Raw genomic sequence first — 27,713 nt, forward strand, 5'->3', positions numbered from 1 at the left:
GCCATTATCCATACAGAAAATGTTGTTAGGGGCAAGCGATCATATGCATTACTTATTTTTTGAACTTGCCAATAAAGATAACAATAGAGGGGTTTATTGTAGAATAGATTTGTAATAAAATGTTAATTATATCTAAGTCAAAGCAGTACAAGCACTTAAAAGATAGTATATGTATATATACAAATTGATTTAACAGAGTCCGTGACTTTCAAATTTATGATAGAAAATTACAAGGTTTTTATATTTACTTTTGTATGACTATAATGAAACAAGTTGATCAATGGTCTGTGGTCTTCACTTTAGCATGTACTGAGATATAATTTTTGTTGGGTAAGAAAACATCAAAGGGTGTCCAAATTAATTTTAAAATGCATATGGTGTTTTGTTATGGTGACGGACTTAATAAGGAGAACTAATTAATGATAATATTTGAAGATATGTTCTTTGAAGGCCTTTGTCCATTTGTTAATAAACACCAGTAGATATTGTAATGACAATAAGAGAGCTTATGCATCAGACATTGTATTTTCTCACCAACAAATATTAATTTTTATAAAAACAAAATGGCAATACTCTGTATGGTATTTTTTATCTTTTTGCAAATGTAAATCTTCTTAGTACTAATTTTATGTCCGATAATTTAATGGATTTTTCAAAAAATACAAAATGATATGCAAGAAAAAATATGATACATTTAAATAATTATTATTTTGATATCTGGATTGTGTATGAAAAATTATAGGGTATGAAAAAATACATGAAATACAGTAATATTTTTATATTTGTGCAAATTTTAAAGTTTCTTAAATTTTATTATCTAAAAGCTGTATTATTATATTTGTTAGTTAGATCACATGCACACTTAAGAAATAACAGAAAATTAGATGTTTGCCAAATGTATATGTAAAAATAACCAAACCCCTGTTTTGTTGATACTGTATTTCATTTAGCCAGAAAGGCATATATTAATGGAAAATGAAAAAGCTTCAATATTTAGTTTAAAATCAAGGTGTGGAGTATATATCGACATTCATATGGATGTCAAATATTGACTTGCACATGGATGCCAAAGTGATCACTGTGTCAACACATCATGTTTTTGCCCCAATTGACTCTGTTAAAATCAAGGCTGTTCACTATCTGTTATTTCAATTAGAATTGGTGCCCTAAACAAATTGTAGAATCAGTTCCCATTATGTTTCAGTTGAAGGGTGTTATTGTTTCTGATTATAGACAGCATGAGATTTTGAGTGTTTAGAATGGGGCCTGGAGTGGACAAAAAAGATTTTGCTCACATTTAACAGTGGTGGGGGGTGCAAAATAAAGACAGTACTTGTTCACAGACAGCAAAGCCTTGGCAACTCTTTGAATACAGTGTTATCTCATTATCAAGTGATTCAGTATAGCACCATCTTACATAACACAGACTGGAGAAACAAATCTATGCAAATCAAAGCATTTTGCTTTAATAAATATATAATGCAAAGAAAATGTAAGATTGTTAGCATATAACAAGAAATATTTCACCCATGAACTGGATACATTTTATATTGTCACTTTGTAGCTTCACCACTCATGACTATACAATATTTCCACATTACTATTTAAATATTTCTACTATAGAGTAACCCCACTATAACATAATGTTTGTGATCCATAAAACCTGACTGTGTTATGTACTGAACCATGTTATAACCAGCCAAAACATATAGCTGAAAACAATGATGGATGCACCCAAAAACTATTGGTGGTGGTGGGGGTAATATAAGTGGGTGCAAGAATACACACTTCATTAGCATTGTTGCCATCAGTGCATATTATATATGAACTTGTTCCAAATTAAGCAAGTACTTCAACTGTTGTTGCATGTTTAACATTTATTTTTATTTATAATAATCTGCAGCATAAATGTAAATAGTTATGTATGTGTACTCACCAGTTAAATCTGTTTTATTAATCTGTAATAGTAATTACATCAAAAATGTGCATAAAAACAAGCATAATTTCTATAGTAAAAGAGCATTTGCAAAGTCTGTACAGAGCCATTTAATTACTTGCTAATACATTCACACAAATTTATGGAACAGGTGCTTTTTCCACAACATTAATATTTGCTGGACATGTCCAAAGGGTCTGATTGCTGAACAACAGTAAAATGCATAATTCAGACACAAAGGGTTTGCAGAAAGAAAGATGCATTTAGGCTTGAATAGTAAATGTATTTTCAGCTGAAAAAGGTCTAAGGTATTGACTTAATAATGATCTTGCACTGATAATTGAACAGGTGTGTGTGTGTGTGTAGGTGCATATGCAAACTGCCTGAAACCAGTTTGGGAGTAAAATATTCAATTGTTTGGGTTCAGAGCAAGTTCCTTAAAAATTGTTGAGTCATTCTCGAAAGGACAGAGGAAAAAAAATAAACTCGTTATTTATTGACACATTTGTTTTATAGTTATGACTTTGTTTTATTGCAGAGCAGAAGGTGGTGCAATGTTTGATTATTTGAGTTTTTATTTGTTTTATTTTGTACATCATTACCCCATAATTGTAACAACCTTTGTTAGTGACAATAACATTGATAATAAGCAATTACTGACATTAATTGATTATAAATCTGGATGGGAATCTTTTTGTTTCAGCAAAAATTGTACACCGAATGTATTGAAGAAAAACGAAAAAGAATTACTGGATTTTATTGTTCATAGTTTAGTAATAATAAGATTAATACTAATCAGCTTTTTAAGGAGTAACTTATTTCAAAACTAAGTTAAGATGAAATGGCAGTGATCTACTACTGACACATTTGAAATGAATATTAACAAAGTATAGAAACTTTGAACATTTTTTTTGAGATCAAACAAGCTGCAATCATAAGTTGATATTTTCTTGAAGAATCCTTTGCATCTTGCCAAATTATTAAATCAAAGTGTTCTTTATTTAAGCAATTCTTCAAGGAGTTAAATTTCATGCACCACGCTACAATCTAGTTATATCCAGATTCACACATGATCTTTTCCTCAAAATGATAATTAACTTTTTACACATTAGATTTTGTAGTTTGTGAGAGAATTTTTTTTTTTTCACAAACAGAGCCACACCACATCAATGTTATAAACAAGTTTGTGCATTAATGAAGCAACATGCTATAGCGGGGTTACATTATATCTACTCAAAAAATATTGGTATTCTCTATGTATTGAACCTATAGCAATAGGAGGTAACTTTGTTTGTAATGGATCACAATATTATTGCTTCCCAATGATGGGTAATTAAAAGTCAACTCTTTCAAATTTAATGTTTCAGGTCCTTGCTGCTTCCCCTTTACAGAGTCAAAAGTCTTTGTGGATGACAGATCCAATAACAGATATAAAAGAACTGGAAAAGGTGGTATTCTCAGTGTCTCATTAAAACAAATTTACAAATTTCAGATAGAAAGATTTATATTCTTATGTTCTTACTGATTATTTCACCAATGACACAGGAGCCTAAACTTTTCAATAAGGGCAAAAGCTATATCTCTTGGGATGGTCAGCTCTCTCACCAGTATTAACTTTCACCAGTTTTCAAGATCAATCAGTGCCTTGTCCCACATGATGATCAGCTCTCAATCTCTCACCAATATTAACTTTAATCAGTTTTCAGTGTCAGTCAATGCCATGTCCCACCTAATGGTCAGAACTCTCTTCACCAGTGTTAACTTTCACCAGTTTTCAGTGCCAATCAAAGCCAAGCCCCTTCAGTTGCCTTTCTGTCTTTCACTGTATAGGCACTGAACTGATTAAATCGGTGAACTCTCATAATGGCTTGTAAATAATGCTTACTGTGCAACTTGATACAATAATGTAAATTGTTATGACAATTTTACATCATTTATTACATTATACAGACATGTTATGACCTGCTATACATTAGTTTAGGTGCAGATTCTGTTTAATATATGTACATAAAGGGGACATGAGTCTAATATACAAATATATGCCCATATTATTATTCATGATCAGTGTTTCCCTTTACGCACATTTGTGCGTCAGGGACACACGCTGGAGAAAATTGACGCACACATTTTGTTGCCGTCATTTTTTATTATTTTTTTTAATGCAAATGTGATCAGGATTTATTTAATACCCAATGCATTGGACGATGGATGGCATCATATATACTTTGAGTATAGGCATTTACTGGTTCCCCACTTTGTTTGCTCCCTGCCTTGCGCTCCTCTATTCATATAGCAAAGTGCAATGCAGGGAACATATGAAACAATGAACCACACTAGCATAGGCAATGTTTTGATGGAGTAGCTTCCCCTAATCTCGCGAGCTTCTCATGATTTTCATTTCATTGAGCTCAGCAAGCCATCTAGATGTTTATCCTCAAGGCTTGTTGCACTAGAAAGTGATCTCCAGATTAAAACATCGTGCACTAAAAAGCATTAACAAAGAAAGTGAAAGAAGCAGAACACAAAAGAGTAACTGTGGATCTAACTTTAATGAAAAGTGGAGAAAATAATTCCCTTGACTGGAATACATCACATTCATTAGGATTACCGGTGTGACTTCTGATTGCGTGATTGCAAAGACTGCAAAAGTGAATAATCCTTTTGTGACAGGGTTTTAGAATTTTAAAAAATCTGCACTCGTTCGCCTTAAGATATCTGGAGAGCACATTATAACTGAAGACATTCTTTCACAACAAAGAAATAAGTAAACTTGCAGAGACAAATGCATTATTTGGATTACAAAGTCAGCGGGTCATTGCAGATTTTTTTGGTTTTTAACTTTGCTGCAATAAAAGAAAGATCTTAAAGTTCAAGTGTAACGTATTAGAAAGAAGATAAATCATTATCCTCCTTGATATTTGTATAAATGTGTTATAGGACGAAGTACAATGAAACCTACGATAGTACACATTTTATGAAAGGCAGTAAATTAACTCCCATTTGGTTAAAAAGATTTATTTGGCTTTTTGTATTGGCTTGTATGTAATGTGTTGGGCTATAATATTGCTTCAGGAGACTTAATAGTACGACTTTAAAAGAAAAAAGGAACTAATAAAATTATTCTTTGAATGGACAATGCATTTGTTTGTTAATTGTGCATGTTGGTTTATTTGTATGTTTAGAGAAAGGGAGAGAGAGAGAATATGTTGTGCAAGTTGCAATATCCTATTTCAAGCTGAAAAAGTACAAGTCATATGAAAATTTGTCAGTACATTGTTGACAACTCACATTTTTTATTTGACCCCCAGTTTTGACACCAAGGGTTTTTTTTAGCCTCAATTTTACACCCTTGGGGGATACACTGATAATATTTTGCCACAATGTCTGTTATAATATTTAAGCAAGCAGTCCAAACAATCGTTGTCAACCATTGCAGCTCTAGATCATCTGAGTTAATAAATGTCATATGTACTCACTTTTAAGCCTTGTCCATATGCACACAATATAGTCCCTTATCCGGCATTGCATAATGCACCTGCAGCTAAGGGTCATTGATTGTTCTATTGATTACTCCTAACAGACAGTATAGACCTAGATCTGCTGATGCACTATATGACAGCAGATCTGGATCTGTGCAGTTTGCAGTTGGATCCCACTTAGATGTGAATATATATGGTAAATAAATTTAATGTAATTCTAAGTAACTTTTATTTGTGGGATACCAATTTTCCTGGATTAAGTGGTTGCCACAAACTCAAGATCCAGTGAATGGTCCAAACCTGGAGATAATGAAACCCTCTTGATCCAAGAAGTTAAGAAAATTGTTCACAAACTGAAAAATGAAAATTTAAATGCTCAGTAATAAATCAGTAATAAACCAGACTGTTCTGTGTTGAAATTCTAACATATAAGAGGAAGTAACTTGTCATTTGATTGATTCAATTTAAACATTCGCAGGTCACAGTTTAATCTACGATGTCATCTTACGAATTTTTTTTCCTTATTCATTTTATTGCTAGATATCCAGAACATTTCCATGTGGATATGAGAATGGGAATAGCAAATGTTGTTCATATATACATGCTGATAAGTCAAGTCCATCTGTCAACTGTATAGATCCACCCAGATCTGCCATGATCACATAATGCACCAGAATAGTTGGGTCTCTACAGTTTGTTAAGAGTTATCAGTAAAACAGACAGCATAGACTCTGATCTTCAGGTGCATTATGAAACTGCAGATTAGGGTGTATACGGTTTTCAGTTTGGATTGAACTTGAAAGCGAGGATATATGACATCTAAAGATTCTAAATCTTTGTATTTTTGGCTTCCAGATATATTGTATCTTTTGTGGTAGCAAATTTAAATTTCAAGTGCTAGATCATTATCCCCTCAATGAAATAAAAAATATGAAATTTGTAAACTATTCCGTTTAAAGAAGAATGTGCAGTTACTTCCAGTTCTGATAGAATCTTAGATAATGTACCTGTAAAAAAATAGAGGATAATGATCACATTGCATTTTATTAAAAGTGCCAACAACCATGGAACTCACAGGTGAGTGCAGGAAAGGAATGAATTCATTGTTCTTAGAAATAATTCACACATTAAACAATGTCTGTTGGAGGGTATAATGCCTTTTGGAGTTATTGTATTTGTATATTTTTATAATTATATCAGTAGATAGAGTCATACACTATTGCAGCATTGTGAGACACTTGTCTACCAAATTTTTGGCAATTAATGACATGCAAACAAGGTTAATTATAGGACTGATTGCATCATTTTTAACCATCATCACCATGAATTTATTCAACCAAACAGGACATAATTTGTCTTTCAATATGAGATCGTAAAGACTTATATTGGGCAGGTTGGGGTCCTGAAAGGAAAGCTCGTCTTTGATAAATTTTCTATTGATCTACAACCTCTGGCAGATGGTGCACTTACCTGTTGAGATGAAAATAGTCAATACCACATGATATGGGAGCAGTGAGAATGAGAGAAATGAGTTTAATTGTTATAGCATTTTGATATATATTTTAGTACATACCTAAGTGTTTAACCAATCCAACATCATTTAAAAATGTATGGGCTGTGTACATTTAAAAATGTATGGGCTGTGTACATTTTCTTGTGCTACTTTTAGTGGAAAATCTCTTTTGAAGTAAGGGCAATCAGCTAGAAAAAGGACAGGAAAGGTACCATGTCACTAATTTCACATTAAATATTACTTGAGTTGAAAATTTAAAAATTCATAAATATTTGTACAAGTTGAAAACGATTGACTTGTATTGTCAGATACATGAGGAAAAGGATTTGCTGGTGAGTTCAGGTTTCAGTATGAAATTATTGAGATTGAATCAAATTTCAAGAACAGAAGAACAATGAAGTTGTTAATTGCTAAGTGTTTCCAGGCTCTTGTATATGTTTTGTTGACTTTCTTATTTACTTTCACAGGACTGTTTTTGTGATTATTAAAATTATATATACATATTTTGAAACCATGTAATTATAAATACAATCTCTATCAGAGTACACATAGATTAAAAAACTATGTCATTTCAATATCATAATCTAAGTATGTGTCATTTCAAGCTATGTTGTAAGTGTTGATCTTGCAAAAGCAGACTAACCTATATTTACAGGCAGTCTTGAATCAATTTCAGAATCCTGATTCAATGAAGACAAAGATGGAACTTTTGATTATGAGAATACAGGTGAGATGGAGATCCAGCGATATCCGTCCTAACATACACTACTAAGTAAGACCTTTGAGGAGTCCAGTACGACTGTCCTAATGATTGTTGGTATCACGTAAAGTGTATGGCTGAGCATAATGTTTGACTTCTTTCCCTGCTTTAGCAAGCTAGATGTTGATAACTACTTATGTTGTATGAAGGCATGACAAGAATTATCATTTTTTTCTTTGACTAGCCATTACTTTGTAATGTTGATATCGATTCATTTAAAATAAGTGATAATGAAGGCATAACAAGATGTATCATTTTTTTCTTTGACTAGTCATTACTTTGTAATGTTGACATTGATTTCATTTAAAATAAGTGATAATGAAGGCATGACAAGAATTATCAGTGTTTTCTTTGACTAGCCATTGCTTTGTAATGTTGACATCGATTTCATTTTGAATAAGTGATAAATCATTTTTTTCTTTGACTAGTCATTACTTTGTAATGCTGACATCAATTTCATTTTGTATAAGTGATAACGAAGCCATGACAAGATATATCAGTGTTTTCTTTGACCAGACATTACTTTGTAATGTTGACATTGATTTCATTTTAAATAAGTGATAATGAAGGCATGACAGGAATTATCAGTGTTTTCTTTGACTAGCCATTACTTTGTAATGTTGACATCGATTTCATTTTAAATAAGTGTTAATGAAGGCATGAAAAGAAATATCATTGGTTTCTTTGATTAGTCATTACTTTGTAATGTTGATATCGATTTCATTTTAAATAAGTGATAATGAAGGCATCACATGCAGTTTCTTCTTTAAACATTAGTATGGTTAGTGTTTGTGTGACACCTTTTGTTTTTATATTTTTGCCTCAGTTTGTTCATTTACTATAAAAATGTGTATTTAAAACAAGTTCAAGTAGCATATATATTTCCCATAATCATTAGGCAAAAAAAATTTACATTTTTTCATCATGGTTTAAAAATTTCTCATACAAGTTTGAGTTAGGCCATATTTTGAAATTTTGCTTAATTTTTTATCGTTCCTAATGTCTGAGAATATTTGAAGTTTATATGGTATTACTGCATATACTCATAGATAATCTGTCTCTGTAGATAATCCTAGATTGATATTGTGATATAAAACCCTCTCTCCTTCCCCTAGTGTTACCCAGAATTTGTCATACTCACTATCTCATGCCCATACCCATGCTGTGATTGATGTTTATTGACCTTGTTGCACCTGAGTTTTCAAGGGAGAGGTATGTTTATTTTAAACATAGGTAGATCAGTTGCATTCTCCCATCAGTCCTGGCAAAAACATTTCTACTAAAGCATGGACTTCTCTGTGAGTATGTACAGTAATAAAGGTACATTCCTCATTGCAGGATAATGTCAGTTGTGGAACTGTTATCCATTTATATCTTACTTTAATAGAGCCATTATGATGAAGTGCCTTTTTATGGCATGCATCAGTCTACGGTAAACAGAGGCCTGTCTGATCATAGATCTTCAGTGAAAACTTATAGACCATATTGCATTAGTGAAAACTTACAGACCATATTGCATTCATGTAGGTATAGGTGGACATCATGGAGATTCTAAGATTTATGCAGACTAATCTCTTTTAAAAATTTTATTAAGGGGGAAGTTTGTCACGCTCTGGAAAAAGAAGAGGAAGATAGAAAATTTGTTGCGGACAGATGGATCAGAAATGAGGTATGTTACATGTTACAGTGGCCCTGTTTTCATTGACCATTTCTATAGTGTAACTCCAGATACAAGAAAGTACCTAACTACTGACAACCCCAGACACAAGAAAGTACCTAACCACTGACAACACATTATAGTTCATCTTTTGAATACTGAAATGCAGATAATAGTATTATGACAGCGCTAGTGGCATTGGTTGACTTGATGTGAGCAATGTAATGAAATTACTGTGTATTCGCTATTTCTTATGGAGTACCAGATATATTTAGATTTCATGGTTGCTGCAGATGTCAAATTTAAAGACCCAACAAACTCTAATCTTTCTGGGGCAGCAAGTAAACCCTGTTCTGAGACCGTTAAGCTATGTACCAATGTCATTTCTCATCAAACCATGCAAATAAATACTCATGAGAATACACTGTTCACTGTATGTTAAAGTTTTACATTCATTGCCTGTATTCATTCAGCTGCAATCTTGGTAGAATATTGATGTTGGTTATGGACAAATCTCATGCGTTAAGTTATTATGCAACCTACCTCAGTTTATAGAAATTCGTAATTTATTTAATTAAATAACTGACAGTATGTCAGTGCAGTGTTTTCTCTATTTCACCATTATATTTTAATATGATTCATGTGACTCATGTCACATTGTTATTTTGTATTTTTGTATTGCTCCTAGATAACAATAAAGGTTTAACAAATGAAAATCATCCCTATTAAAGAACAGACAATAAATTCTGCATGAGTGAATCATTGTGTACCTTGAGCAAATACACAGGGGTTTATATAGCACATGCTATATAAAAAGCAGGTGAGTTTCACATGTGAAATAATACGTATTGTCGTTAATATTGTTCTGTTTTAGAGGACAGTGTCAGGATAGTTGGGGGAAAGTGTGGCAACAAGAAACTTCTATTGAGACACTCACCCAGATCTCGTATCATGTTTGAAGTTCACAAATAAGAATTGTTGCACCTTTTTACATAATATGGACTAATGAAATCTGGAATCCAGCCGATTTTAGATGTACTTGTGGAGTGTGGAGGAAATGACAATTACTCTCATTGTCTGAATTTTCATGTTTTGCTATTATAGAGTCCCAGACTAATTTTTCAGCTTAGAAGAACAATCTCGTATCCCAAGGGCATATGGGACTAGTCCCTGTGGAGACAGGTAAGACCTGTCCCATCAGTCTGAATGAACATTCAAGGAGTTGATCACAATCCCCAGAAGGGATGAGGAGTCAAGCACCCCTCACATTCACAGTAGTGTAATGCTGCCTTTTGCGAGGAAAGAAGTTCACCACTTGTCTCAGAATAATGTGATGATACCTTCCACGATATGCATCACTAGCCTCGGGAAAGTGTTTTGCTGACTTCCACAAGGAAACAAGTGCACCACTCATCTCAGATTAGCATGATGCTGCTTTAAAGACCATTTTAGGACTGCTTCTTTTGCGGACTGATACCTAGCATGGCTGTGCAAGATCTGAATGATCATCAGCATAAATCTACTGCTTCTGGTCCATTGCAATCAGCCAGGAAGCAGACTAACATAGATTGCCCCCCGGGGCCATGCACTAAAATTGTCAAACAGATGCAGCCACAGTCCAATGTGCAAAGTCAGATGAAACCTCCATATCAATAGTGTCTACAGCCTGGAAATCAACCTGTAGGAGAAAGTTCTTTAACCCGGCTTCCTTTATTAAGGAAGGAGTGGGTATCTGGATAGCCCTATGGTCTTAAACCCTCTCCTGCCATGCATTCCTCTCCCAGATGTCCTTGTAGGTGTGCATCTAGGCCTATTTTTGGAGGCTTTGTCAGGCATCACATGCAGTGGAAGGGTCCCTCCTATAGTGAGTGTGACTTCAGTTCAGGAAGAATCCCTTTCATCTAGGACTAACATGCTTTTTCAGTTATCCAATCTGATGATATTAAGGAAACAGGTGCACACCATTTTGCAGAAAGAGGCAGTCAGGAGATTCCCGAATGATCAGTCTTCTGGATTTTGCTCCTGAATATTCCTGTTTGCCATGAAAAGCAGGAATTGTCATGTAACAATTGATCTTTTCCTGTTAAACTGGTTTTATCAGGAGGAATATTTCAGGATGGAGACCACTACCTCAGTCCAAAATGCAATGCATCCATCAGAATGTATGATATTAATTGACATTCAGAATGCCTATTTACACAACTCAATATTTCCTCCACATAGAAATATCTCTAGTTTTGCTTGGACCAGGAAGTTTTCAATTCCAGGTTCTGCCATCCGGAAAAACTTCTGCAACCATTGTATTCACCTCATCAGTAATGTTCAGGTTCATTTCCTCCATCAAGTTCTATTCCATTGTTCATCTCAGTATTTCAATTGGGTCTCTTACCTATTCTCGATAAATCCGGGCTGATTCCATCTCAGGACTTCATTTACCAGGGAATGAACATCCTCATGAACCAGAACTTAGCTTGGAATTCGCAGGATCATGTAGATCAAATCCTGACACTTTTCATCAGATGCTGTGAGCAAAATCATCATTGTCTGCTTGCTCTAACAAATCCCTATTGGGAACCTTGAACGATGCTGTAATGGTTCTGAATGAGGTGTGATTATCATGCTTTTGTTACCTGTCATCTTTGTTAAGCATTTGTTTTTTACTGATTATAAATGGCATATGATTGTCACTTTTGTTACCTGGAGCCTGTGTAGTTATGCATTTGTTATTTAAATGACTGCCCTTGTTGATCTTGTTCAGGGCATCAAGTGATAAACATGTTATAATAGAATTAATTTTTTTTATGTAGACCACACAGATCAAACACTATAGTTAATTAGACAATGTCGAAAATAATGTTTTACAAAGCCTTTGGAATACATGGTAGTTAGGAATTGGCCAGGGAAATTAAAGATTTCTCCTTCCAACCTATTGTTAAAGCTGATTCTGAGATGGAAAGTCTGCTAAAGGAAACCTATTGGATGCACCATCTTAATATGGCATTTCCAAAAGGTCTAAATTCAAAAACACTATACGAAATTCATTGATCCTGTTCTTGTTTTTTTTTATTATGTCCCCTGTTTACAATTAGTTAAGAATATTTTATATGATTCTACTTTGCAGAATAACTTAACTGGTGAAAGTATAAACTAATATCATAAAAATAAGTTTACTAATTCTTTAAAAATGAAAGTGCATTTTTAAATTAATTCTCAATATATTATGATTAATTATTTATAAAATACTTGATAGTAAGTAATATGCATGCCATAATTTTTTATTACATAAATTGGTTTCTGATGAAATATCAAACATTTGTCAATAATATATCAAGATATAATATATATATATATATATATATATATATATATATATATATATATATATATATATATATATATATATATATATATATATATATATGAATTTTTATTTATTTTTTTTAAATTTGTTTTTTCTTCTTCTATATCTTTAATAAGTTGGCATTATACATAATAAAATATTAATAAAACTGTTTATCTTTATTTAGTCATAAAATTATATATATATAAAGAAAATGTGGTTTAGATTGAAATGCTGGCACTTTATTGTTATGATTTTACCTTATTGGCCTTGATCTTTTATACTTTGTAAAGAATTTTATACAGCTTTATCTTTCATTTTGTATCTTATAGTAATTAGTGTTCTTTTTTGGGGGAAAGTTTATCATTCCAAAGATTGTAGCAATTTTTATTTCTATATCTTTACCAATTTTAATTGGCACAATTATTCATGTTGTACTGATGTTGATGTGCCATTAAAGCCTTTGCATAGTTACTTATGAAAACACATCACACACATGCATGCAGACACACCCACCCACACCTCTACCCCCCCCCCCCACCACTGCAATTTCAGATAATGTCCCCTTGTGCCATTTTGCCATTGACCCGAAAAACACTAAACATCTAAAAACTTCTGGACAAAATAGCACTTTGGGTTTTCACATTTTAGTACTGAATAATTGTAATTTCTGCAACAGCAAGTAATAAATTTGTTATTATATTGTCTTTCTAATAGGGTGGTGGTGGCATTTCCTGTGTGATACAGGATGGAATGGTATTTGAGAAAGCTGGGGTCAACATCTCTGTCGTCCATGGCAATTTACCGCCTGCAGCAGTTCAGCAAATGAGATCAAGGTAGAGGTAGTTGATGAACAGAGACAAAAAGAAAAACATGGTCAAGACTCAACAGTTTGTCTCTCTAATGGCTCATCATTAATTTCGTTGTAGTTTAATTTTTGTTTTGTTACATTGTACCAAACCAAACATTTAAGGTCTACATAATTTTGGGCTATAGATATTTATCTCACACAACATTTGTTGCAGGTGTTGATGGTCATATGTTTCCAAACACCAGCACTAATCAAAGATTGCTTATGAACTGTCTAACCATATTTTCTGTATGCTATCAGTCAATGTTTGTTCATAGACACCAACAATTGTCAGTCAAAATATATTTTTCATGCCCTTGTTGTTTACATGTATAAATGTAATCCTACAATGATAAGACAAAAAAGACTGACTAATGCTACTTTTTCAGAAATTAAGTGGGAATGGCTTGCTAATGATCAGAATGTGTGTGAATGACTCAGTTATTGAAAGAAAGTGGGAATGGTTTATCATCAGAAAGTATGGGAATGGCTCACTTATCATTGGAAAGTGTGGGAATGGCTTGCATATTGGAAAGTATGGAATGGCTTAACATCAGAAAGTGTGAGTTGGAATGGCTTGTTAATCATCAGAAAGTATGGGAATGACTTTCAGAAAGTGTGAAAATGCCATGCTTGTCAGAAAGAAAGTGGGGGAATGACTTGTCATCAGAAAATGTGGGAATGGCTTGCTTATCATCAAAAGATGTGGAATGACTTAACATAAGAAAGTGTAGGAATGGCTTACTTATCATGAGAAAGTATGGAATGGCTTATTATCAAGAAGTATGGAAATGACTTATCATCAAGAAGTATGGAAATGACTTATCATCAGTAAGTGTTTGGAATGGCTTAACATCAGAAAGTGTTCGAATGGCTTTCTTGTTATCAGATTGTGTGGGAATGCCTTGCTTATCATCAGAATGTGTGGGAATGCCTTGCTTATCATCAGAATGTGTGGATGTGTATTGCTTATCATCAGAATGTGTGGATGTGTCTTGCTTATCATCAGAATGGGTGGGCATGATGTGCTTATCATCATAATTTGTGTGTATGGCATGTTTATCATCAAAATGTGTGGAATGGTTTAACATCCAAAAGTGGAATGGCTTGTCATCAGAAACTGTTGGAATGGCTTGCTTAAAATATGAATGCGTGGGGATGGCTTGCTTATGATCAGAAAGAATGGGAATGGCTTGCTTATTATCAGAATGTGTTGGGATGTTGTGCTTATCATCAGAAGTGGGGGAATAACTTATCATTAGAAAGTGTGGAATGGCTTAACATCGGAAAGGTCAGGAATGGCTTGCTTGTCATCAGAAATAATATTAACAAGTTAATTACATAAAAGCAAAGTTTTAAATAAAATTTCTCACTATTAATTAGGTTACTGACATTAACATAAGAAAAATTAAAAAAATGTAAACTATATTACTCACCTGTAGAAAGAGAAATCTAAATAATAAATGCAGCAGAAGAATATATCATGTTTTATTCCTTGGAAAATCTGTTAAAGTCAAAAGTCTCAATTTCAAACATTTTGTTCAACACATCCATTGTCGATCATGCTAACACATGCACTAGGTCACATGCTGGTCATATATATAGTAATTAGTTTCAGTGGACATATTGTACAAAAATAACCAAGCACAAAACAGATCCTTGTTTCATGCGTTATTGTATTGTTATGTATTTCTAAGTATTGGAATGTAATTTAGTTTGGTATTAGTCTTGAGTAGGTTTTGGTACTGAACCACACAAACTGGGATCATTTTAATGGTCCTTGTAGTAGTATTTTACTATGACACAAACTGGGATCATTTTAATGGTCCTGTTAGTAGTATTTTACTATGACACAAACTGGGATCATTTTAATGGTCCTGTTAGTAGTATTTTACTATGACACAAACTGGGATCATTTTAATGGTCCTGTTAGTAGTATTTTGCTATGACTCAAACAGGGATTATTTTAATGATCCTATTAGTGGTATTTTACTATGACACAAACTGGGATCATTTTAATGGTCTGGTTAGTAGTATTTTACTATGACACAAACTGGGATCATTCTAATGGTCCTGTTAGTAGTATTTTACTATGACACAAATTGGGATCATTTTAATGGTCCTGTTAGTAGTATTTTACTATGACACATACTGAGCTCATTTTATTGGTTCTGTTAGTGGTATTTAGGATTGACTTTCTGCCCTACCACCACGAATGGAATTCACTTCTGCTTGAACTATTTGGAATCATACAGTCAAGATTTGTTATCTTATATCTATTTTCAGTTTTGTTTTTCATTAAATGACAAACTCTGTAATCTTTTTTTAATACAGATTTTCATGGGCACTAGATGTTAGTAGGAATTTAAAACACGGATTCTTTTGCTTCATATGTGACATTGTGTTTCTTCAATTGGCTTACATTTTGTAGTGGACTGAAATAAAAATAGACAAAAATTGTCAAGTAACATTGATTTTTGTGTATGTGTGTATATATATATATATATATATATATATATATATAATATTTGATTAATTTGCTTTTGGCGTAATGGGTAGCTTAAAGGAGACCAGAAACCAATGGAAATATTGGATAATAATAAAGGTACTATAGCAGTAAACCTTATTCTGAAGTATCATCTGCGACCAAAATGCCAATATTAAAATATTGGCCTATTTTCTAGGAGCTGAATTTCCGTGACCTCGTATGCAAAATTTCCGCGCCTATTCGGTTACTTTCGGGATGTGACGTCATAGTAGCGACTCCAGCAGCCCAAGTGGGAGTTGCCAGAGTAAAAGACAATACCATTTTGCGTTGCTTACGGGTGTAATAAAACATTAAGAAAAGCCAGTGGACAACATTTTTTTTTTCTTTTCCGAAAGATAAAGGCACACTGAAAGAATGGATACATTATTACAGACGAGTCAATTTCAAAGCAACACCATACAGCCCTATGTGCTCGTTACATTTCTCAAAGAACTGTTATGACAGGGATTCTGAAAAAATGGCAGCTCAAGGATACGCAAATGCTAGGCTTAGACGAAAAGTTGGCTCTGTTCCAGACATAACGTTGAATATTTTACATCCTGGGAAAAGTGTTGAACGTGCGAGTTACGAAAATAGGCAGAAGGCCGAGTAAGTGACCACAAAATGCAACAATCAATTCACAGATCTTTTATCTACACCAGCAGTGCTAAAAATAAATTGGATAGCTCGACACCCTGGGTCCCTCTGGTTTTAGTTCCGGCCCATCCTGTATTCAAAATGAGGTGCCTGTCAGGCTTGTCGAAACAAAAATTGTTTGCCTGAGGAAACTTTGATCGCGCTGGTGAAATTAGTAAATGTATTTTCAAGATGTTGACATGCATGCCTTAACACGGCACAATCTAAATCAAATCAATGCTGTCCAAGGTGAAATTTAGATTTGATTTTAATCAAATGGAGGCTTTGCCAAAAATAATATTCTAAACCTGTCGTGTTTCGAGAAAACACAATTTTCAGTAATCTTATAAAAATTACAAATTTTAAAAAAAAATCATTGTATACATGTAGTATGTATAAACGGTAATCTGTAATGATTGGAACTGATATAAAATTATTCCTTGGGCAGTTTAAATAACAGCGATTAAAAGAAAAGAGGTCAAAGTTTCACATTAAATGGCTGACAATAGAAACTGGGGTGGGGGGTGGGGGGGACTATTGACCCAACCCCTTGCCCCAATGTGCGAGCGCCCATGGGACGTACCTTTTCTCCATGTGATACGCCTTATTATTCCCCCAGGACAAGCCCATTTTGCATATTCTGGTCAGCTCTGGCTAAATTGCAAAATAGCTAAAGTTTTGGTTTAAGTACGCAAACAATAAAGCCGATGTGACCGTTCCGGTGGCCTAGTGGTTAGAGCGTCCGCCTCGGATGCGGGAGGTCGTGGGTTCGATCCCTGGCCGAGTCATACGAAAGACTTTTAAAATGGTACTAACAGCTGCCTCGCTTGGCGTTCAGCATTAAGAGGTTAGTGTTAGGACTGGTCGGCCTGGTGTCAGGATAATGTGACTGGGTGGGACATCATGCTACATGTCTGCGGCATGATGCCCCAGTGCTAGACATCACTATAAACTGCCACATTGCAGACATCATAGCGATATGACTGAAAAATTGTTAAAGCTACGTTAAAAATCAAAATCACATCACATCACAATAAAGTCGATGTGACTGATGAACATATTCCATCCTTGCATTGATCTTGTGAAAAGGACTGCCCTTCGGACATACTTCAAAGAAACCCTGTTCGACAGTGTGTGTGCGTGTGTGTAAGCACCAGCAATTGATTGCCAAAATAAACGATGCCTATTTTGTTGTTACTTACGATGCCATGGACTTCAGGTTTAAGTCTTAATGCATGTAACACTGTTTGCTGAACAAAATATTTATTCAGAATTAGTTCTTTAGGGCCACATATACTGCATGGTATATTTTGTTTTATTCCTTTTAATTTAATTATGGTAATTAAACTTTACATATACTGTCGAGGAATGTCAGGTGTTAACTGGCCGAGTTTATTTGGCGGAAATGGGGACGAGATTTTTGTTTGCAGAGAAAATTTCACAGTGATCATTCATTTAAGCTAATTGGTGACAATTGTATTCTTTTAATTTTGTTATACTATAGTACTGTTGTAGTTGTTTAAAAATATCTGAAATTTACTTGAATAATGTTTAATTTTCACGTTCTGTTTACTGAAGAAGAAAAAAACAAGAAAAAAAATGTTGTGTGATATTAATTATTTCGTCCAGTGCCAGATTTAGACGTGTGTGCGTGTGATTTGAATTTTTAACGTAGCTTTAACAATTTTTCAGTCATATCACTACGATGTCTGCAGTGTGGCAGCTTAGACTGTGGATTGCATATGTTATATCTATTTATAAACAGTTTGGGGTTGGTTTTTTCTTCTTCTGACAAATGAAAATTGACAGACATAATGTAATTATCGGGACTTCGCTGCAAAAAATTTAGAGATATTACGAGATTGAGATGTAGATGAGGAAATACCCCCAAAATCAGGAGGTTTTTCTCCCGGCTTGAGAGTTGACAGGTATGAACTGTCCGGGCTTGTGGAATTTCAGTCAGGGCTTGAGTTTATTTAAGTCACCTGCCCGGGGCCTGTGCCTAAAAAAATTCTTTTAACACTGACCAGTACAGTACATAAACTATTATATCAGACTGCAGATTCAAGTTTTGAATGTGCAACCCAAATGTGGTCTCCTTCCGTCTGCCTTGCTCACCAATGTTTATGTTTGTATTCAAGGACTGCTAGTATTGCATCACGGTACCTCGTGATCTGTCATCTCATTAAAACTTGGAAAAACTCGGCAATTTACGGAATCATGGTATCTTCCATGCAATAAAATCACTACCCGCTTACGATATTTAATTTATAAACATGTCAGTCAAATTAAAATCTGTAGAGAATTACATACGTAGAAGGAAAATTTTGATTTCTAGTCTCCTTTAATATCATATGTATGGGATTTGGTTGCATGATCTTGGAATTAATGGATATTGGTTGCATGGTCTTGGAATTTTCATTTGTTTTAATAAGTTATTTTTAATGTATAAAATTTTTTAGACAAAAAGTAATTATTTTGCCATTTGAAAATGTGCAGAAAATATAGTAACTCTATGCTTTTATCCTGAAATCTTTTTTAAGTTCTAAAGAAAATATATGTGAATGGGTCTCAAAATGGGGCTTTATTTCAGTTTTGTATATACTGAGTATATTTTTGCTATTAAGGTAGATAGACCAGACTTCGCCTATAATTCAACAACATTTTAAAAAGCTAAACCAAACTTAACGGATAAAATATTATGTGCTCTTCAGGATATGCCACAATTTTCATTTAAAATTTTCTTTTGTAAAACATTGTTGCTGTATTATATATTCATTTTCCTTGTATCTCATTTTCATTGTTTTTTGGAATCAAGGAATAAAAATAAAAAGACATATACTGACCTTGCCTTTCTGTCTTTTGGCATTTTATGGTGTTTATATCCTGTTTATTTATTTGCTGTTTGTTTAGACATTTGTTTAAAAAATGTTGCACCTTTTCAATCAAGCTCATAAACCTTTCAGAAACCTTTAGTTTTATATTAGTGAAAACTGTTTGTGTTAAATATATTTCAGAGGCAAAAATCTGTCTGGAAAGAATCTGCCTTTCTTTGCAACTGGGATTAGTGCTGTTATTCACCCTGTAAGTGTTATGTCTTGTCTCCTAATAATAAATACAATTTTATTTATTTATATATATATATATATATATATATATATATATATATATATATATATATATATATATATATATATATATATAGATAGATAGATAGATAGATGTCCTCAAATAGATAGGTTTTAGCTTCCATCAGACTTACACAGGATATGCATATCTGCAGTTTTGGGGGTTAACCTCCCTTAACATTACTGCTGACAGGAATAGTGCTGAGGTAGTTGAAGTAAATAAAATGCCCAAGGGCACACGATGGTAGTCTACCAGGGCCAGTCCAGTGGCGGGTCTTCAATATGTACCCTTTGGATGACTTGTCAGGCTATATAACCACTGAGCTGTCATGGCTGCAATCTTTTCTGGAAGCTTTATTTCACATTGATATTAAGAGTATATACATATACCATAAGGGGAGATTTTATTTCACATTGTGAAATAATAACAATTGTGGGCATACACCTTAATGGGAAATTTTCTTTCACATTGTGAGATATTAACAGTATGAACATGCACTGTAATATACCATGTCAAAATGTACCTGCAAATCTGCATCCATACTGTTTGCTGAAAATGAAAAAAGTTGAATAAAATAGACCCTGATTTGTTTATGCATTATGTGATGGCAGTACTGGATCAATCCTGTTCATAGTTGGGTGTATTTAATACAAAGAAAAACAGTAGCATCTGCTCTGTGGGGTTTACATTTTGTCATTTTGATTTATCTCTTCAGAGAAACCCGTATGTGCCCACAATTCACTTTAACTACAGATATTTTGAGGTGGAAAATGAAGATGGGACAAAACAATCATGGTTTGGTGGGGGAACGGATCTAACTCCAACTTACCTCAATCAAGAGGTAAGGAAATATACAGTTTTCAGCTTCTGTTTATGTGATTTTTTTAATTAACTTAGTTTTTCTTGATATTTTTATTTATACGATTGTGTTGAGAAATTGCCATTTCAAAGCTGTTGGATTTAAGGTCTGATAATGATCAAATTTTTATGTAAGTTTATACCATAAAGATCTTGGATGAGTTTAATTCTGAGCAAATAAGCCAGGTGAAAAATATTGAGCACACTTGGGCCTCCAATTTATTATTAACAATTTTTAAAATTTGAACTTTTTAAAATAAGTTGCTGCGACTATGGCTATAAATAGTAGCTCTAGAGTCTTGATCTGTAGACCCCAGAGTATTCGGCAATGAGGTACAAATATTTAGGAAAAGGTCCTGGGATATCTGGAAATAAATGCTGTTGGATCTCGTATTCCACTGCAGTATTCATGATGTAAATGAATACAATACTTTGTTCCTAAGCCTAATAAAAACATAACTCGGAGTATTGCTTTATTCTGCAATTCTTGATAAACATGTTAATAAATGCATCCAATATTAATTAATTTAAACTCAGATCCTAATATCCTTATAAGTTGTCACTACATCAACCAGGTGTGGAGTTAAACCATTTGCCCATTCAATGTCTATGTTTGTCACTACATTAACCAGGTGTGAAGTTAAGCCATTTACCCATTCAGTGTCTGTTTTTGTCACTACATCAACCAGGTGTGAAGTTAAGCTATTTGCCCATTCAATGTCTATTTTTGACACTACATTAACCAGATGTAAAGTTAAGCCATTTGCCCATTCAGTGTCTTTTTTTTTTCACTAAATTAACCAGATGTGAAGTTAAGCCATTTGCCTATTTAATGTCTATGTTTGTCACTACATTAACCAGGTGTGGAGTTAAGCCATTTGCCCATTCAATGTCTGTTTTTATCACTACATCAACCAGGTGTGGAGTTAAGCCATTTGCCATTCATTGTCTATTACAGGACTGTGTTCACTTTCACAAGACACTTAAGGCAGCATGTGAGAAACATGACAAAGACTACTACAATAGATTCAAAAAGTGGTGTGATGAATACTTCTTTATCAAACACAGAGGTATGCATGACTAATATTTGGTACTTTTGTGTAGATCTAAATTTATAGTATTGACATGCTTTTTCAAGTGCTAGTAGTTTTTGGAATAAAGCACAGTAAGAAAATGGGGGTGGGGATCATCATATGTTACTCATTTTTTGTTGGGTCTTTAAATTCATGGTTCTGGGGAAACAATGAAAACACAGACATTGGTCTCCCTTGAAATTTTCTAATACTACAATGTGTACAAATTCGTTAGTATATACTGTAGACTTTTTAGCATGTTTTCATTGTAAACATACAGTAATTGTTTCAACCCCAACTTATATATGCGAATAGTTTCTTCATATTGTTTTTAGATACAAGCAGAGTTTTAAAAAATGAGTTATTAGTTAGAATTTTTCAGTAGGATACATACTCATTTTTGCTTCTTATCATTTAGATACATTTAACATTCCTAAGATATTTTGCCTCCAATAATCTCAATTTTATATCTGTCATTATCTCTTTATTGTTATTTTGTATCATGGTTCATCACAATGTCTGTTTCACTTTGAAGCCAATCATGCATGTCCTTGCCAATTGGTTGAATATTTCATTTACAAATAATAATGTCTTGTGGATAAATGAAGTCTGATTTTTTTCCAGATTGAAATATATAGCAATAAATAAATCACTTTTAGGGACATATTTGAAACATATGTAAAATATATATATATATATATATATATATATATATATATATATATATATATATATATATATATATATATAGACATCTTTCAGATCTGAATTACCATATATAGTCTTGTAAAACTCTGATCCAAATGCAAACAACACAGACCCAGATCTGTCATAAAAAATACTTAATGCACCATCCGATCTGGGCCCATGCATTTTGTTAGGAATAATTGTAAAACAAATAACATAGACTCTGATCTGCTGGCACATTATGCAGCAGCAGATCAAGGTCTGTGGTGTTTGCAGTTAGACTTGAACACAAATATAAAGCCTCAGATGTGGGAGGTTATGGGTTCGATCCCCGGCCAAGTCATATAAAAGACATACAAAAATGGTACTAACAGCTGCCTTGCTTGGCGCTCATCATTAAGAGGTTAGTGTTAGGACTGGTCGGCCTGGTATCATGATAATGTGACTGTGTGGGACATCATGCGGCATGATGCCCCAGTGCTAGACATCACTATAAACTGTCACACTGCAGACATTGTAGCAATATGACTGAAAAATTGTTAAAGTTACAATAAAAATCCAAATCACACAAACACACACACACACACACATAAAGAGTACATTTTACTATCACAGTTTGAGTTTGACTGGCAGAGTGGACACGTTGCTGTTAAAAAAATATGTTAGTTCTTTTTAACACATTCAGAAATTCTAAAAGAAAATGGAACATTTTTTTCCATCGTACAATGTCACAGGGAGAGCTATGATATTATGGCATACAAATTTTCTGCAGTTTATAGTAAATTTAACTGATTTAGAGGTCATGTTATATTTGTAAGTGTGTTAGAAGAAAATGTTCATTATTGAATCATCTGTGATGAGTTACAATTGATGAAATGTTTCAGAGGAGACTCGAGGTATAGGGGGAATATTTTTTGATGACTTGGAGGAGCCAAATCATGAGGAAGTCTTCAAGTTTATCAAGGTATGTATATTTCTGTCAAGCTAAATTTTCAAAAAAGCACAGCAGGCCAGAAGAGTTTTTTGTTACATTTTCAGTTGGTGGTGAGTTTTTAGATCAGAAGAAAGACATGGCTTTATGCAGGGACTAAATAAGTCACGCCAATTATGTTTGAGTTATTAGAGTATTCAGCATTTTACTCTTTATGTGCACTGTAGGGGCCCTGAGTGGCTGAGTGGTCTAAAGCGCTCTCCGTTACGGATCACTGCCATCTCACCTCTGTCTGTGTAGGTTCGAGTCTCGGATTCAGCCAATATGGGTATGTGAGAAAGCTTGCCAGTAGCTTCTCGAGGGTCGGAGGTTCTTTCCGGGGATTTCCCGGGTTCTTCCTCCACCATTAATACTGGCTGCCATGTATAGCCTATCTTGTGCTGAAAAATGGCGTTAAACCCTACAAAAACAACAAAAACAACGTGCACTGTAAAAGTCAGCATCCAATAAAAGATGTTTAGGTACAATTTAACTTGATGACATGTTTATAACATTGTTACATAAAGGATATTTGTAGTCAATGGACAGACTTAATTTTCATTTAAGAACACATATGTTATATTACTCACTCATTACTGTGTTACATTCCATTGGTTGCAGTGTTATGTTTAGAGCTGTGCCAAGTCTGCTGTAACATGTTACATTCCATTCGTAACAGTGTTATGTTTAGAGCTGTGCAGAGTCTGCTGTAACATGTTACATTCCATTGGTAATAGTGTTATGTTTAGAGCTGTGCAGAGTCTGCTGTAACATGTTGCATTCCGTTGGTTGCAGTGTTATGTTTAGAGCTGTGCCAAGTCTGCTGTAACATGTTGAATTCCATTATTTCTAATGTTCTGCTTACAGAGTTGTGCAGAGTCTGTTGTACCATGTTACATTCCATTGGTTCAAAAACACAAGAATGATGGCTATGGATATGCAGAAAGGTAGGTTATTTCTTTCCCTATTGTAATGACATGATATGCAGAAAGGTAGGGTTTCTTTCTCTATTGTAATGACATGATATGCAGGAAGGTAGGTTCTTTCCCTGTTGTAATGACATGATATGCAGAAAGGTAGGTTATTTCTTTCCCTATTGTTATAACATGGTGAACAAAAAATAGATTTTCTGGTCTAAAAATGGACACAAGACGTAGCATTGCCATTGTTGTTATTGTTTGCATAATAACATGTAAAGTTTAGTGACAGCTAATATTATTGCACTCATTTGTAGGCCGGTCAAAGACAAGAAAAAGTATCATGAAATATGCATGTATATTTAAAATGTTTCAAAGAATCTGAGCTGAATATCTTCTGTGGTTCAATTTTAAGCATGGTAATTAAGCAAAGTACAACTAAAAGATAATTATTCATTTAAGAGTGCCACGAGGAAAGGAAAATATGTCTGAGCTGTAAAGGCCATTTTCTGACTAGGTTATTCATAAGGAAAAGAAAATATGATTGAGTTGTAAAGGCCATTTTCTGACCTGGTTATCGATAAGAAAATGAAAATATATCTGAAATGTAAAAGCCATTTTCTGACCAGGTTATGGATAAGAAAATGAAAATATGTCTGAGCTGTAAAGGTCATTTTCTGACCTGGTTATCCATAAGAAAATAAAAACATGTCTGAGCTGTAAAGACCTTTGTCTGACTAGATTTTCCATAAAGAAATGAAAATATGTCTGAGCTGTAAAGGTCATTTTCTGACCTGGTTATCCATAAGAAAATAAAAATATGTTTGAGCTGTAAAGGCCTTTGTCTGACTAGGTTATTCATAAGGAAATGAAAATATGTCTGAGCTGTAAAGTCTATTTTCTGACCAGACCATCCATAAGGAAATGAAAATATGTCTGAGTTGTAAAGGCCATTTTTTTGACTTGGTTATCCATAAGAAAATGAAAATATATCTGAGGTGGAAAGGCCCTTGCCTGACTAGGTTATCCAGCAGAAAATGAAAATATTTCTGAGCCATAAAGGCCCTTGCCTAACTAGGTTATCCATAAGGATATGAAAGTATGTCTAAGCTGTAAAGGCCTTTGCATGACTAGGTTATTCATAAAGAAATGAAAATATGTCTGAAATGTAAAGGCTATTGTCTGACTAGGCTTTCCATAAGGAAATGAAAATATGTCTGAGCTATAAAGGCCCTTGCCTGACTTGGTTATCCATAAAGACATGAAAATATGTCTGAGCTGTAAAGGTTTTTGCCTGACTATTTTATCCTTAATGAAATGAAAATATGTCTTAGCTGTAAAGGCCATTGTCTGCCCAGGCCATCTTCTAGAAAATGTTAGGTAATGATGATTGTCCAGTTGTTAAAAAACAGCAGTTGACATTGTAATGACAACAAGAGATTATATGCATCAGTCAGTATAAAGATAACAGTATAAGGATGGATAGAAGATAAGAGTAGAAGGGTGGATAGAAGATAACAGTAGAAGGGTGGATAGAAGATAACAGTAGAAGGGTAGATAGAAGATAAGAGTAGAAGGGTGAATAGAAGATAAGAGTAGAAGGGTGGATAGAAGATAACAATAGAAGGGTGGATGGAAGATAACAGTAGAAGGGTGGATAGAAGAATGAAAGTTACAAGCAATTACCTTTCAAAATGAGAGGACCAAAGGTCTTTCTGCAACATGATAAATGGTGCTTATTTCTTTTGTTTCTTAGACTCTTAGCAAATTAAAGGAAGCACATATATAAACAACCCCCTTCCTCTGAGCTGTAATTTCTCATTACAGTCCATATACCTTTTACTCTAAATTTGGTAAAGCCATAGCTCTACCACCTGTATTGTTCATGACAACCTTGTGTGGTTCCACATGTTTTGTCCATCTGTCCACATTTACTTTTTTAAGCTTATTGTGAATAATAGTGGATTAATTTCATTTAAATTTTACAGAGGGCATCCTTACATGAACAGTGTTCTAGCTGGTATAACATATGCTCATCCACCATCCAATAATGATTTGTTGTTGTTGTTGTGGGGTTTAACGCCATTTTTCAGCACATGATAGGCTATACATGGCGGCCAGTATTAATGGTGGAGGAAGAACCCGGGAAAATCCCGGAAAGAACCACCGACCCACTCCAATAATGATGCAATTACTATAAATAGAAAAACCTTAAAATAACTTCTCAAACAAATTTGACATTGTGGAAAGTCATGACAAATAGGGCTTTAAAATTCCAATCTATAACAAATATGGGAAAAAATAATTGCTAACACAAATGGAGCTTTTTGTAAACCATTTTCTCAAGAACTGCTCAACAAAATTTAGATAAATTTTAAATAAAACATCGTGGAATGAAGGGCTTTTGATTTGTTTACCATCACATATGGCCACCATTACAAAAAAATAGAAAAACCTTTAAGCGGTTTCTCAAGACTCACTGGACAGATTTTGACCAAATTTGACAGAAATCATCCAAGTTTTAAGGGGTGTCAAGTTTTTATAGATGATACCAATTTGCCATCAGATATGGTGGCCATTATTAAAACAAGCAAATCCTTGAAAATGGAAAGTTGTTTTGACATTGGCTTGTCATCAGAAGAGTTCATAAGGTGTCCTAAATGAAATTACTGACCCTTAATATGGCACCAGTGGTAACTATCATGAAAATATTATATTTACTCCTTCCTAATGGAAGGCTTTATCAACATTGAGTTTTTGCCAATATTTATAAAATTGGTGCCAGTTATACCATTCTGGCTGCCACATCGGCTGCCTTGAAAATATTGTTGTCACTACCATCTCCTCCACAAAAATAGATGATCATTATTATGTGTGGTTTTCACCAAATGACTCCTAATGATGTCTATTTTGTCCTAAATGAAAATACCAAATCTGACATCCAGTATGTCCACCACTGCAGATAACATGAAAATCTTGTTTCAGTGTAGAATATCAGGGGATGGTTTCAACAGTCACCAGTTAACATGAATAAAAATGGTCTTATCTTGAATTCTTGTAAATGTCAGTCCCTATCAAGGCACACTTGTTTAGTCAATTTAATGAAATTGAAGCTGAATGTGGCCATACATGTATACAGACAGTTGGTGACAAGGATGCAGCTGCCATTGCCGGTGTTACCATCTCAAACTTATTACTGGATAAAGTCTCCATTACTTCTACAGAAAATGTTATCATTCTCAGATATTTTTTTAATTGCATTTAAATCTCCCAAAATATAAAATTCATATTTATATATTCCCTTATCAAACAGAAATCCTTGTTTTATCCCAAATCTTGCAGTCACATTTGTGTTAAAGGTAGTGAAATAGATAAAGCAGC

General features: G+C 33.9%; 1 protein-coding gene across 4 annotated transcripts in view; it reads left to right on the forward strand.

Annotated features, from left to right (window-relative positions):
* The window catches only part of LOC149797317 (oxygen-dependent coproporphyrinogen-III oxidase-like), a 53,490-nt gene that overhangs the window by 18,341 nt on the left and 7,436 nt on the right, over positions 1-27,713 (forward strand). For all 4 annotated transcript variants that reach the window (XM_089962042.1, XM_089962040.1, XM_089962044.1 and 1 more), the window contains 9 exons: positions 3,304-3,384; positions 7,605-7,655; positions 9,283-9,357; positions 13,403-13,521; positions 19,716-19,782; positions 20,543-20,668; positions 21,644-21,755; positions 23,330-23,409; positions 24,283-24,362. In XM_089962042.1, coding sequence (XP_089818168.1) covers positions 3,304-3,384; positions 7,605-7,655; positions 9,283-9,357; positions 13,403-13,521; positions 19,716-19,782; positions 20,543-20,668; positions 21,644-21,755; positions 23,330-23,409; positions 24,283-24,362 — 791 coding nt within the window. The remainder of the gene's footprint in view (positions 1-3,303; positions 3,385-7,604; positions 7,656-9,282; positions 9,358-13,402; positions 13,522-19,715; positions 19,783-20,542; positions 20,669-21,643; positions 21,756-23,329; positions 23,410-24,282; positions 24,363-27,713) is intronic.

The sequence above is a fragment of the Sinohyriopsis cumingii genome, chromosome 6 (assembly GCF_028554795.1).
Source record: "Sinohyriopsis cumingii isolate HCF-2022 chromosome 6, ASM2855479v2, whole genome shotgun sequence".
Classification (NCBI taxonomy): Eukaryota; Metazoa; Mollusca; class Bivalvia; order Unionida; family Unionidae; genus Sinohyriopsis; species Sinohyriopsis cumingii.